General features: G+C 53.4%; 2 protein-coding genes across 2 annotated transcripts; both read left to right on the forward strand.

Annotated features, from left to right (window-relative positions):
* Window positions 1-289: 289 nt before the first annotated feature.
* GCG54_00002917 (Dihydrosphingosine 1-phosphate phosphatase) lies at window positions 290-2,319 on the forward strand (the record flags this gene model as incomplete). The annotated part of the gene is made up of 4 exons (XM_045402998.1): window positions 290-503; window positions 632-848; window positions 905-2,163; window positions 2,237-2,319. The coding sequence occupies 4 exons, from the start codon at window positions 290-292 to the stop codon at window positions 2,317-2,319; spliced, it is 1,773 nt and encodes a 590-aa protein (XP_045271125.1).
* Window positions 2,320-5,377: 3,058 nt separating this feature from the next.
* On the forward strand, window positions 5,378-10,390 carry GCG54_00002918 (DNA damage-responsive transcriptional repressor RPH1; the record flags this gene model as incomplete). Its single annotated transcript, XM_045402999.1, has 3 exons — window positions 5,378-5,713; window positions 5,770-9,510; window positions 9,563-10,390. The coding sequence occupies 3 exons, from the start codon at window positions 5,378-5,380 to the stop codon at window positions 10,388-10,390; spliced, it is 4,905 nt and encodes a 1,634-aa protein (XP_045271126.1).
* Window positions 10,391-14,648: the final 4,258 nt, after the last annotated feature.

Consider the following 14,648-nt stretch of genomic DNA (forward strand, 5'->3'; position numbering starts at 1 on the left):
CTTTTTGCTGCTCTGCATACCTCACACGTTTTTCCCTCTTCCATCTGCGCCCAAAACTGCCACTCCTCGGTACGCTGGTCACCTTCATACCACGCTCGTTTTCCGGAGCAAATGCAAAGTCTCCTGCCGAGGCGCCGTGCAATCGCAGAAGCATCACCTCCGAGTACTCGTCCACCACCCTAGGTAGCCAGACTGCCCGTCGCCGCTCGCCTAATACCGACCCCGAAGAACCACGATCCACACCGAACGCCTGCCAGCACAACCCGCCGACCCAGAGTCGAATGGCCGTATGCCTCACGATCGCGACATCCGACAACGCCTGATGTCTGGTCATACCAATGGCGCCGCATCGGCGCCAAACCCCGCCTCGCCCAGGGACCCGTACGCCGAGAAGCTCGATGCCTTCCCCGAGTTGCCTGCTGCGCCGCCGCCGCTACCTATAATCAACATCGTCAAGAGTCCCAGTGACGCGCCCGACGCCGGGCTGAGGAGCCTGGACCATTGTACGCTACACTCCGTCGTCTGGTTCAGCCGTCTGCCGTGGCCAGGAGTCTTGCGACCGGCCTGGAGAGAGCGGGGCTATTGGATCGCGAGTAATGACGGCCTGAGCTGACATGATGCTTCTTCACAGATAAGAGAGCGCTGCCGACATGGCGATACCGACTGCGCCAGTGGATGCTGCCGCTGATCCGATGGGAGACGCCGTACTTGGCTTACTTGCAGGAGACGATGCGCACGCCTTGGCTCGATAGTTATTTTGCGATCACGGCGAACCTCGGTACCCATACCTTCTTCATGATCGGCCTGCCCATGCTCTTCTGGTGCGGCTACGCTTCCTTTGGCAAAGGGTGAGGACGTCCCAAGCGTTTATACAACGGGTGCAGTCAACTGACTATCTGGATAGTGTTATTCACATTCTAGCCGAGGGCGTCTTCTTCACTGGCTTCATCAAGGATCTCTTCTCTCTCCCGCGACCTCTGTCCCCGCCCTTACATCGAATCACCATGTCCGGTTCCGCTGCTCTAGAATATGGATTCCCTTCGACGCACAGCGCAAATGCTGTGTCCGTGGCTGTGTATGGAATTCTGGTACTTCGAAGCCCTGATACAGTGCTACCAGACACAACCAAGAACCTCCTCGAAGGATTGTCGTACTTTTATGCGATCTCCATCGTCTTCGGTCGTCTGTACTGCGGCATGCATGGATTCACCGACGTTGTTGTGGGATCCGTCTTGGGCGCGGCCATTTCTCTGGTTGAGTTCCACTACGGCCCGGCTCTGGATGCGTATATGCACAGCAGTTCCTGGTGGGCACCCGCCATTGCTGCTTTGATCATCATTGCGCTCGTCAGAATACACCCCGAGCCGGCGGACGACTGTCCCTGCTTTGACGACAGTGTGGCCTTCGCTGGTGTCGTGATTGGCCTGGAAATCGGAACCTGGATGTACGGCCGTACCTCGCTGGACTCGTTTGGGGGTAATGCTCACAGCGTCCAATCCATTGACCTCAATGCTTTGGGCTGGCACATCGTCCTCGCCCGAGTCATCTTTGGTGTTCTGGTCATTTTCGTCTGGCGAGAGGTCATGAAACCTACATTGCTCAAGGGCCTCCCACACATCTTCCGTCTCCTGGAGAAGGTTGATATGAATCTCCCCAGACGATTCTTCACCCCTGCGTCCAAGTACGAGACTGTCGACCCAGGATCTCGGATGGATACCCTCATCCCCTCAGTCAGGGACTTCCCCCGTGTTGTTCAGTCCATCCGTCACCCGACCACGCGTGGTCGGTCCGTATCAATCGGTCCGCAGAGTGCTGCTGACGCCTACGAGACGCTCGCATATCGCGAGCGCAGGCGGCGGGAGAGCATCGGAAGCAACGGCAGTGTTAAAAGCAAGGGTAGCATGTTCGAGCTTCGGGAGAAGAATGGCGACTGGGAGGGCAAGGGAGCCGCTTCGGGCGTGCAGGGCCACAATACGCTCAACGACTTTGAGCGGATGATGGGCACTGGCAGCGTGTTGGCGAGTCCGAACGAGGAGAAGGAGGGGATGGACTTGGCGGTCGGCCAGCAGGACGAGCTCAGCGAGAAGGAAATGTTCTTGCGTCTTATCCGGCCTCGAGTGCGTTATGATGTCGAGGTCGTAACAAAATTGGTGGTTTACACAGGTACGTTGCTACAACCCTCTTCCGCAAGATCCGGATATCCTGGTATGTGCGCAGGTGCTGACAGCTGGCTTAGGTATTGCGTGGCTGGGCGTTGGCCTGATCCCCATCATGTTCGAGTTGGTCGGCATGGGATCTGCCCATCTTCGCAATCCATAATTCGGACAATTCTTGCCGCATCATTTTGGACGCGGAGAGCTTGCGTTTGTGTTTCTCACCGAAAAGATACCATCTTTGAAACGTTTCCTTTTCTCCTTGCATGATGCATCGGCAGATAGGTACTTGACTTACCACGCCCAAAGATGGAAAAGGGGGCCGTTTGCCTCGCGAAGCTGTTTGATGACGAGAAAAGGGGACGGCATAGAATTTTTTTATTTTGACGAAAGCACGACCGTATCTATATTCTTCTGCATCTACCCAGGGCGGTTTTCGATATTTTGAGGGACTTTGTTGACAGGGGGAGGTTGGCCTTTGTGCGCATGTCCTTTTCTAGGCGTTTTTCTGGGAAACCTGTTCTTGGGGAGATGGTGCCGGGATCAGGTAATTATCGAGTGTGTATCAGTAGAGATATCAAAGCCGAATGGAAAGCCTCTTTTTATCTCGAGTTACATCGGGTGATCTGCCTCGTCAGCCTGTAGGTTCCGGAGGATCGCTGGCTGTGAGACGTGCATCTGGATGCCTGAGAGAGTGAGAAAGGATAGGTGAGACCCACGACCGCCACGTTGACTTGCCAGTTCTAGCGCGAGCGTTTTGCATATCCCCTCACTTTTTGTCTCCTTCATCTACCGTCGTCGTCACCCGCCTGTCCATCATCAAGGGCACAAGCTGGGGAGAATCATGCCAATCAGATGTCTCCCCTTGTTGACGAGGACACTGCCACGCCATCTCCAAGTACCTTGATGGCCCTAGTTGAGAGATAATATCTTTGTTCCTCGAACATGATCTCACCCCCTCGGTGCTGGCCTCTTTACATCCCTCGAAGAGACGATACTGGACCGATATCCTGGATCTAGCGTCGCCTTGTTTCCATCTTTTTCGTCACAAGTTCACATCTGAAGAGGGCTTTTCACAAATCTGGGTCACTGACGATGCTGGAGGAGGACTTTGAAGCCAGGTATTTCTTATCGCCGATTCTTCACCACGCAACGGAAACTAACTATCAAGACGTAGACTGCTGGACGGCGTACATCATCATCTTTCGGGTGTCATCATGACTTAGTCGGTGAACATGCAGGCTCTGAGGGGTCGCTGGCCTGCGTGGAGCATAAGGTCCACGTCTCGGACACTGGAGTTGACGCCATAACCATGGTCAGATACGACAATGTGGGGTTCCCGCGGCTCAGCAGATCACCGCGTTGATTCCCCCTCACGCAAGATGGAGTGCGGAGCTGGCGATGGGTGTCTGGCGGGTTGGTCCGCCTCAGGGGTAGCGATCAAGACAACGAGAGACTGGGACCCGGACCACGAAGTTTGCTTTTTCTCGTCATGACCTAGCGACAGGTGCGTCCGGGACAAGACTGATGACGGGCGGCACCTCCTAAAAACTAAGCAGCAGCAAGGCCACCGCCAAAACCCACGGATTTCGAGGGAACATGCCCAGCAGCCTACTCGGCCCCCAAGACAGCTGGGGAAGATCATCGGACGATCCGCTGCGGGCGATCCAGTCCGTAGGGCTGGACTGGGGGTGCCGAGCCTCCGTGCCATGCCAGATTATCAGATCCCGATGCTTGGTTCCATTGGATGAAGCTTTTCGCGAGGTTCGATTGGGTTCCCGGCGCGATGTTTCCCACAGGCGGTGACTTACCCCTGGCTAATGTTTGCCGCGGTACCACTACGCCTGGGACGGAACGCCGATGCCGCGACTGCAGCTATCCAGACAAAGCATGCTCACGACGTTGGTGGTAGCTGCCAGGACAGAACAACGATGCGCGAAATGCAACGGCTGGCTTGGCGATATTGACACCCACGGGGAAGTAACCGCAGAAGTATCCGTTTTCAAATGGGACTTTTGCAGAGATCTGAACCGCCAACCGCCTTTTGGGAAATCAACAACAGCCAAGCCACGAGTTGAAGCAGGCGACTAATCATGCCAGCGACTGGCTACACCACTTTCATCCTCTTCGTCATCCTCTCTCTCTCGCTTCTTCCCTCTGGTCCTCTCTCTCGTCCTCTTCTCTGAGCTTCTGGTACCTCTGTATTTGGAGGGCCTTTACTAAGGGCCATCATGTTCACGTGTTCCTCGAGATGGGGCACTTGCAACCCATTATGTTGACTTGTCGTTGTGGCCTTGGTAACAGAGGCGGCGCATACAACTGCAATCAAACGGTCTGCCAAAGCTGCAGTTGCTTTTCAAATTTGCGGGCTTCGAACCCAAAAGGGCGACGTCATTTGGGCTTCCGGTGCCGGATTCTGCAGGTGCCTGATCGCCTAAGGCACGCAGAGGCCCGCCAGCTTTGGTCTAGCGCAGATCTAATCGGGACAAGCGAGGAATTTATCGAGGTAAGCGAGGAGCGAAGAGGGAGGAGGTTCCAGGGGAAGCGCCCAAGGGGGCCACCACCTGCACCTCACTGACTGACTGATGACTGTTCGTTTGGACGGTTTATGGGCTCGGTCAGGTACCTTGGGGCAGGATAATCGGGGAGCGAAGGCGCGACCTCTTTCTCCCCACTGCAGCAGCCGCATCTGCCCGATGATGTGCAGCTTTCTCGACTTCTTCGAATCGGGCCAAAAAGTCGACTCATTTCATGCTCAAGTTTCCGTCTTTTGACGACATCATTCGAAGGCATCCATCGACCTGCATCTCAAATTCACGGATCTGAATTTCTCATTCGCCCTTGAACTAGTCTGGAGCTTTTCCCCCCCAAGGTGCGCTGCAGAGTCGCACCAACCAACACCTTGGAGGTGCACCTGCACCCCTTCGCCCTTCCTGCCAGCCCAGCCCTGGCTCATCAGCCCAGATCCGCCAGAAATCGACCCATTTAGCGAGGTGACCCGGGCAGAAGCAGCTCTTGCCGGTTCCCTTACAGTGGCCAACCCCCCGCAGGATCTGATAACCAAACGAACGAATCTATTCTCCGCACTCCACGAGACCTCTGCACCTCACATTTTCGGCGACTTGACCACACCGTCTTGCGCATCCCATCCCGACTCTAATCCTCTCCCCAGGGGTTGCCATTTTCGCCCGCCGCATGCACGGTCGCATGTAGTCCTCTTCATCATGTCGACCGACGCTGTCAGCGCTCCAGTCCCGGAGCCTGCACCCGTGCCGGCGCAATCGAATGCCGATGGCGACAAGGAAGAGCCCACGATTGAATGTGCGACGAAGCCTGCCTTCCTTCACTCCCCGCCTGATAGCAACAATGCACCCAAGTCCGACGGCAGCGACTCGGAGCTGAGCGACCTTGACGACGATGCTGTTGAAGCGCCCCCGAAACAGGACGAGGCGCAACCCGAGGTCGAGGATGACATTGGCGAAGTCCTCCCCGACCACTGGTCTGGAACCGTGCCTGTCTTCAAGCCGACCATGCACCAGTTCAAGGACTTCAAGCTATTCGTACGCCATCCCGTCTTTCGTCTCGCCGTCCCACCCTTTGCTAATGTGATCTATAGATGACCAAGGTCGATAAATATGGAATGAAGTCCGGAATCATCAAGATCATCCCTCCCTCCGAATGGAAAGAAAACCTCCCGAAACTCGACGACCTCGTGAAGCAGATCCGAGTCAGGGAACCGATCAAACAGGATATCATGGGATCAAATGGAACCTATCGACAGGTCAACATCGTCCACGGAAGATCGTACAATCTCCCGCAGTGGCGACAACTCTGCGACCAGAGCGAGCATCAGCCCCCGGCAAGGCGAGGCGAGCGCCGAGCGAACGTCGAAAAGCCGAAGCCTCGATCCGCCCCCAGACCACGACCTGCCGCAAGGTCAACGCCGTCCGGTTCTAAGAAGCGCGGCCGCGGCCGACCAGCGAGGGGCAAGGCCAAGATCCAAGAAGAAGAGGAGGCCAACGAAGAGGGAAACCGACCTATGACGCCGGTATCACCGAAGGCCGACGCCGAGGTCGAAATAAAAAAGGAAGAAGTCGTTGACTCAGTCGAGGATCCTGGAATGGATGTCGATGATGACGAGCCGCCTACAGTCGGTAGAATGGGTCGCATGGGCGGGATCAAGCCATCAAAACCAAAGACTCAGTCGGTTTCGGCTCGCCGGAAGTACAGCAGAAGGGAAGGTTCCGCAATGATCGACGAAGAGGCTTTCAAGGATTTCAACTACCAGATGGATGTCTCAGATTATACACCTGAACGCTGCGAGGAGCTTGAAAGGATATACTGGAAGACACTAACCTACGCACCGCCACTGTACGGTGCAGATCTGATGGGCACTCTCTTCGACGAGTCGACGGAAATGTGGAACTTGAACAAGCTGCCCAACCTCTTGGATGTTCTCGGCACCAAGGTTCCTGGTGTGAACACCGCCTACCTCTATCTCGGCATGTGGAAGGCTACGTTCGCCTGGCATTTGGAAGACGTTGACTTGTACAGCATCAACTACCTCCATTTTGGTGCTCCGAAGCAGTGGTACAGCATCTCTCAAGCCGATGCCCGTCGGTTTGAAGCGGCGATGAAAAATATCTGGCCTACCGACGCCAAGGCGTGCGATCAGTTCCTCCGGCACAAGGGATTCTTGATCTCGCCTTCGCATCTCAAGCAACACTACAACATCACGGTCAACAAATGTGTTTCTTACCCTGGAGAGTTTGTTGTCACGTACCCGTACGGTTACCACTCGGGATACAACCTGGGCTACAACTGCGCCGAGGCTGTCAACTTTGCGCTCGAATCGTGGCTTCCCATGGGCAAGATTGCCAAGCGATGCGAATGCGCACAGGCGCAGGACAGTGTATGGGTTGACGTTTATGATATTGAGCGGAAGCTCCGCGGCGAGGAAACAGAGTATGAAGAAACGGACGAAGATGACGATGACGAGGACGAAGATGAAGATGAAGACGCTAGCGGCCTTCTGTCACCGCCCAACAGCAACACTGTTGTCATAAAAACCAGTCGGAAGCGGAAGCGTGCAGGAGATAAGGGTGCAAAAACAAAGGTCAAGAAGATCCGTCTCAAGGTTAAGACTCGCGCCGAGCCGATCTGCTGCCTGTGCCCCAGCGACATCCCTGGCGCAGAAATCCTTCCGACGGACGACGGCCGCAAGGCCCACCGCATGTGTGCCCTCTACTTGCCCGAGACGTACATCGATACCGTGGACGACAAGGAGATCATTGCCAACGTTGCCAACATCAACAAGGAACGCCTGGATCTCAAGTGCTTGTATTGCCGATCCAAGAAGGGTGCTTGCTTCCAGTGCTCTCAGAAGAAGTGTGCCCGTGCGTACCACGCTACCTGCGCCGCAGCGGCGGGTGTCTTTGTTGAGGAGGCCGAAGTCCCTGTGTTTGGCGAGGATGGAACCGAGTACAAGGAGCAGGCTTTCGAGTTCAGTTGTCGTTTCCACCGTACGAAGAGAGACCGTAAGTTCGACGGTGACTCTCTCGAAGAAGATGAGCGAATTCGCAAAGCTGCTGCCGCACTTAAGAAGGGCGAGATCTGCCAAATGCAGTACTATAAGGGCGATATCTTTGCAGGCGTTGTGGTGGAGAATTGCGCAGACGAGCAGATGCTCCTTCTGGATATCGTTCCTAATGGGTACGACTCTCCTGTTGGTGTTGAGAAAATCCGACTAACGTGCATTAGTGATCGTCTGGAAGTCGAGTGGAAATGGCTCTTGTTGCCCGATCCATCAGATTACCACCTTCCGAAAGCCTCGGCAAAGGCCATACCGATGCCCTCTTCGCAAAAGGCGAAGGATAAGCTCAATGCGAAACGGCCTGCTGATGAGGTGCCCAGGAAAGATGCGCCCTTCGTTGAGGGCTACACATGGGCAGAATTCCACCCATGCGATGAGTGTGCCAACCCGAACCAAGTCAAGATCGATCTGTCGAAAGACAACCAGGTATGGCATTACTTGGGCAAGACGTCAACAGAGGCCAAGGCACAGTACTCTGAGGACCCCGCAAAAGAACAGCATAACCCCAAGAGTAACTATCTTGACACCATTCCGAAGCCGCCGAAGCCTGTCTCCGCGACTGCAGCTCAGCGACGCCCCTCAAATATTCCGCCACAGCCGATTCCCATGGTCAGCCCTAGTGTTGCTATCCAGTCGGGACTCAAGACAGAGAAGCCTTACGTGTACAAGCCTAGGAAGCCCGTCGAGCCATCTTACGCTGGGCCAGGCGCATTTACGACTCAGAAGTTTACACCAAAGACCTCTCCTTCTTCCTTTCCCATGGGCCAGCAGCTCTACTTCGGTTCAGACCCACGCTATCAGATGCAACCAGGCCATTACGCGCAGCAAAGATTTACGCCCAACATTCACCAGCCGTACAACCCTGCAAGCCCTGGACAGTATGCAGCATCGAATAACGTGCAGCGGCAAAGTCCTTATGGCACCCCGGTTCAACAGCCGGGAGGCCCCGCAAAACCGGCACAGCAGGTGTGGGCAACGCCATCACAAAGCCCGAGACCTCCACCGCCGCCAGCAGGGTACTCGCAAGCGTCCACGCCACAAAACCATAGAAGGTATTCAGCTGCACCATCTCCTTCGGTCGCTATGAAGTATGCCTTCTTCCAAGTGCACCACAACCGGGACTCTAAGACATACCGAACTCCATACGCACCCTGGAGAGGCTTCACGAATGGCTACGAGGGCAATCTGAGGGCCCATTTGATGCGGATATCACCTGAAGCATTCTTCAAGAACAACCGACAGGGCTCTGTTCAAAGCGCGTCGCCAGCACCTAGCTCCACTAATCGTCTTCCCGCTCCTGCCCACAGTAGTCCATACTACAACACGTTCACAACTGCCACACCGCAAGGCTCTATTGGTGTGTACGGTCAGAAGACCACCACGCCGTCGTACTCTTCGCCGGTTCCCAGGCCTACGCACGACCCCGCGAGAACGCAGTATGCTTCGATGTCTCCCAGCCCGGTGCCAAACGGCTCGCAGCAAAGCCCGCATGGCTATAACAATGCATGGAATGCACAGCAGCAGCCGCCGTCTACACCTCTCCATCCAGCCATTCGGCCCCAGTACGGAGCTTGGGTGAACCACCCTCAACAACATCAACCGCACAACCAGGCCACACCGTCGCATCATCATCAGCAGGCGCAACAACAGCAGCAGACACCACAGCAGCCTGCTGCTCCCCAACCCGCCGCTAGCCATACTCAATCGGCCGAAAAGAAGGCAGAGGCTGCACCAAAACCGGCTGCGCCAAAGGTGCAGTACAAGGTACACCTGAATCAGCCTCTACCTCCTCAACATCAAACTAATCAGATAGCAGATCCCCGAAAAGCAAACCCCTGTCCCACTACCCGCCAAGTACCTCGCAGCTATGGGCAAAATGGCACCGACTCCTACAAAGGCCAGCCCGCAGTCCAACGGAGCACCTTCGCAGGACAAGTCATCCCCGACTTCTGCTTCGACAAATTCAAACCGTACGCCGCAGGTTGGAGGCACACAAAACTCTTCGGCCCAAGCCAGCTCCCCTTCGCGGCCATCGACAGCCTCAAAGAAGACCGCTGCGCCCATCTCGCAGACACCGGTGCCCCTGCCGCAAACAGCAGTATCGGCGCCGCCCCAACGGATGCCATTCACAAACCAATTCTCTGCCAGTCGTCCTTCACAACCCCCTTACCAGCCTCAAACGCAAGCACATACGGGCCAGCCAAACCCGCGGCCGCTTCAACCTGTGGGACAGCCTCGTACAGAACATCACTCTCTGAACCCGGCAGAGATTCTGGCGCAGATTGCCACACAGCCTCGCATGAACCCTCCTACTCCTACAACTCCTCACCAGCCAATGCCCTCAGCGGCATCACAACAAGCCCCCGGGCCCCATTATTATGCTGGACAGCAGGTGCCGCAGGCACACAATGGAATGATGCCTCAACAGCAGTATTTCCAACACTACGCGCCGGCACCCCAGGGCCAATATCCTCCGCCTCAGCCCCAGTACGCTCATCAATACCCGCCGCAAAGTACGGCCCCTAGCTATCCTCCGCAATCTGCTCCGGCGGGTGACGTGCCTTTGCCGGAAGTACCAGCAGATTCTACGGCGCTGGTGGAGAGGATGATGCAGAACCTCCGTCGTGCGGCCTCTAATGGCTGAGGCTCTACCTTCCGCAAGTCTTCAGTTGTAACAATAGTCATACACACAAAGTTGGTCTCCAGCGCGACACAGGCGCCTTATGGCTGGAGACAAGGGAAAAGTACGCATGCACGGAAATCATGAGTTCTTTCGGACACGGCGTTTGACGGGTTATTTGAAAGTGCGGGTTTCCTAGTTTTAATCATTCACGAGAATCATGGACAACATGGCATTAGGTGGTAGGAATCCCTTTCTCTGCGACAAAGGCGCAGACACGATCTTCAGTCGTCTAAAGAATGGCCGACACCTCCGATGTATATAATATGATTGTTTCATCGCGAAGAACAACATTGCATTCCATGCTCAAAACAAGTATCTTGTCTTATGATTTTTTTTGAAGTGAGCGTATTGAGTCCTTCAAAGGGATGGTGGATGGGAGTCATACAGTGGCACTTGCCGTTCTATTCGTAGACCTTGAGAGACTCCATGGAAAATTTCGTGTGGTAGGTGGCCGCTGCCACAGGTATATATATGGCAGAAACAGCCATCTTCTAGGTAGATGGCAACTCACCTTTCACACACTGGCCACGTCGGCCCTCCACCAACTTCGTCTCACAACCAAAATGTTCAGACGTATCCTCAACGCCCGTCTCTCGGCAACACGACGTCCTTCTATCGCGGCCAGCGTTCCCCGCCGTGAAGTACACGATTCACCGCAGCGCGTTGATAATAAACACAGGGCAAGATCCGTCCATTCAATAAACCATCCCAAGGCCGCTGAGTTGCGCTTCAACCCCTTAAACGCGGACGTCACTAAAATTCTGAACGGCTTCCACCCCAGGGATATGGAAGAGCGTTGGCTCATCTGCTCGGAAGGGCCAGACGAGATGGGGAACATCGTGTCCCACTTGTATCGGAGCTGGACTGGCTATGAGATGTATCGGCTCAAGATTACCGCTCCTAGGTTTGGAAGTAGCGGTGATAGCAGCAGCACGGCCCGAGCCGCCGAGGCAGGGGAGGACGGGGATGTGCGTCAGGCGCATGTCACGGAAGTTATTTTGGAGAGCCGAGGAGATTATAATGCCTATGGCGGATTAAAGATGGGTGAAAGCGAGGCGAAGAGGGCTGCAATCAACATCTGCAGAGGCATCTTGGGATGCAAGCTGGAGAATGCGCCTAAGGTGGTAGGGTGGGATTGATCGTGAAAGTTGGCATGACTTCAATTAGTAAACATCGACTTGCGGATACATACGGAGTAGTCAATGAATAGCACGCATTCCCACCCTTTCAAGTCGTCTTGGAGTTGTATATATCGTAAAACACTACAAAAAGCAACAGCGTAGTTGGCACCGTTGTTACTGCTCGGGCTTGGTTAACGCATCTTTTCATCGTCACATCTCTTCCAAATACGGCACCACATAAACCGCTGAAGACGAAGGTGGTGGACCTGGTTCTGGAAATTGAAGCTGTGTATTTAACAAGTTTGGTCTAGGTCTTACCATCATTCAGTGGGGCTGAGCGCGTGTGCTCTGAGAACTGAAGAATCATAGAGAGGGCCGCCTTACATTGTGAATTAGAAATTAGCACCAGGTGGCCTTAAACTGATTTATAAATGCGCGTTATTGCTTGCGGGTAACCTCATGCTGCGACAACAGACCATGGAATGCTTGTCGGGGCATCCAGCATCCGACATGGCTTAATCCCCTCGTCCCTTCCAAGCACTCTGATGAACAGACAACAAATCAACTCTTCACGTAGCCGTAGAGAAGCGTCAGAACAGAAGTTACAATATAACATCCTCCGCTGGGGCTATATTCAGTTGAATTCGAATAAGTGAGGAGCGATGATTAGCAGGAGTAACAACGAGGCTGTAGTGGCTATGTAGGCACTCTGACCCCTTCACCACTACCACCCTCGGGCCGCCTTCGTTGACAGACGCGGTAGTGAGGTGCCTTAACGCAGAACGCATTAACTGTTTCTAGAGAGAAAAACACTAGCATTACTCCGTGAATCAGATAAATAAATATACACAGACCGTGTGTAGTCCGCAGTGTGAAGATGATCTCGGCATGAGCACATCTCTGCCAAAGCCCTAGTATAAATGCTGTTTGAACCGAGCATGACTTTATATGACCTGTTCAGCAATTCTGACCCCATGCTGTCATTCATCATTTGAACAGCGCCAGCACCGGGAAGGGCTGCCCAGAGGAAGAGAAAGCCAAGATCAGAGAACTAGTTCAATGATTTCTAACCACCTCTATGCGTTCCTGCCCGGCTCTACTGACGTCAGTATATTCGCATCCATTGAGAAGAATGCACCATTTCTATGAATCGCTATGTCTCTTATTGAACAAACACCACTTCTGGCAGCTGCTTTCCAACTTTCAACCTATTCCAAGCTCACCGGAGATGCGGCTAGAAGGACGACAAACATGTCAATTGTGTCACCCCGAATACGCCCGCACATAGGGCTTTTCATATGGTTTTACGGACGTTTGCGCATCCCAAAAAGATTCGGCCTAATCGTCGGCGGTCATACCGGCTAAGGTCGCCGTGTGAAATCTCGGCCCTCTCCACTGTATCTTATGAGCCAACCAGCTGTAGGTCGTCTATTAATTCGTGGCAACTTTCTCAGCGCTATCTCACGCGATCAACAGCATATAGATGGAAATGGTCCTGAACGAAGTTGAAGTCGACGTTCTTGCGCTGATGATGGATCGAAGGTTGATGACTGTGAGGTACGAGCTGTATTTCCGTCTTCCAATATAAAGCTCTTCCAATATAAAGCTCTTCCAATATAAAGCTCTCATGCAAGCGGATGAAGTGTGGCATGAGCAGAATGAACTCTCCAAGACCAACTCTATGAAGGTCACCCTTCGGTCGGAGCCATCTCTCAGTGTTCCAGGTCGCTTTCACCAAGATGACTTTAGATCAGCATTACGGTAAAACCAGAAACCCGAGTCCCGTCACAAATCTCCCATATATACATCTAAGTTATCCATATAAACTGAAAAAAACGACCAGGGGTGACGAGCGGTGTTTTAGAAGAAGCTGTGTCAACGCCGCATTTTCCAGTGTGTCGAGGAATTGTACCTGCTGGGTGTGTACATGCTCCGGGTCTGCAGTAAAGCAATTGCATGCCATTGAACGAAACATGGCAAATATAACATTGCCTGTCTTATTAGAAGAAGACTGCGCAGAGGTATTGCATTTAAATACACATTGAAGAGCTATCCTACGTGACAGTGGGGAGTGGTAGAGCTGTAGTAAACCGTTCCTGAAGTTGAAAGAGCATCCTCGTACGCGTCTGGTCGAAATCCTTTCAGGAATGAGCACATCTGCAAGGTATATGAATTGTCTACATGATCTAAGTAAGGCTGGCCCAGAAATTCTTCTCTTCCTCTCATGTTGTTGCTAACAATGCGCAAGTTTGAGCGCGCTTGGTTCATCATAAATTCCAGCTTCGCTACTTTGGGCCACACTCTTCAGGCTCTCTGCTCAAAGATTTCTCATGCAGTTCTCATCGTCGCTATCCAATGCTGTGTATTCATAGATTTATCTTTCAGTAGTTCCGGTGAGACAAGTCCTGGCACATGCCTATGCGTTTAAAGGTTCACTTTCCTGCGGCGGCTTTTTCATGGCGACATCCGCGGATATTATGCCTGAGAATAAGCAGATAGCAACAGTAGCCATAAGGTACGGCATGACACATGCCTGGGTTGTAAGTTCACGTCCTTTGGCCTCTGTCCACCGGCTTGATTAGTCCCCACGAGATAGGTGGATCCTCTCTCCAGCGGCAACGATTGGAAAGCACCCAACAACTGCTGTCGAGAATAAGAGATGTGAAAGACGCTACGATTAATATTACCATTACATCTTCAACGTCTAGGCCGGGGGTGCTGGACATTTTGCGACCGGGTTATCGGCTCATTGACGGTCAATTACCATTACGACTGGTGCATCGCATGTAGTATAAAACCTTGCGCTCATGTTTCTTAACTTTTGAAAAACCAATGCGGAGGCCATGACATATCTCATGATGGCAGAGAGTCGATATATACCCGGTTTCTGGAAGAGCCTGATCCAACGCTCCTCCTTAGTTGTTGACGACGAAGGGCATCAATTTAAACTCAGCTGCTCATCGATTCCGTCATATATGACTTATTCATGGGAATACATACGAGGAGATTTGGTAGTTTTGGATCTTTAAGTTGAACCAAGTTCCCCGCGTGAGGTTCATACGAGGCATAGATGGAGAGCATCGAGCCCTACAAGTAAA

Source organism: Colletotrichum gloeosporioides, assembly GCF_011800055.1.
Source record: "Colletotrichum gloeosporioides strain Lc1 chromosome Unknown consensus_4, whole genome shotgun sequence".
NCBI lineage: Eukaryota > Fungi > Ascomycota > Sordariomycetes > Glomerellales > Glomerellaceae > Colletotrichum > Colletotrichum gloeosporioides.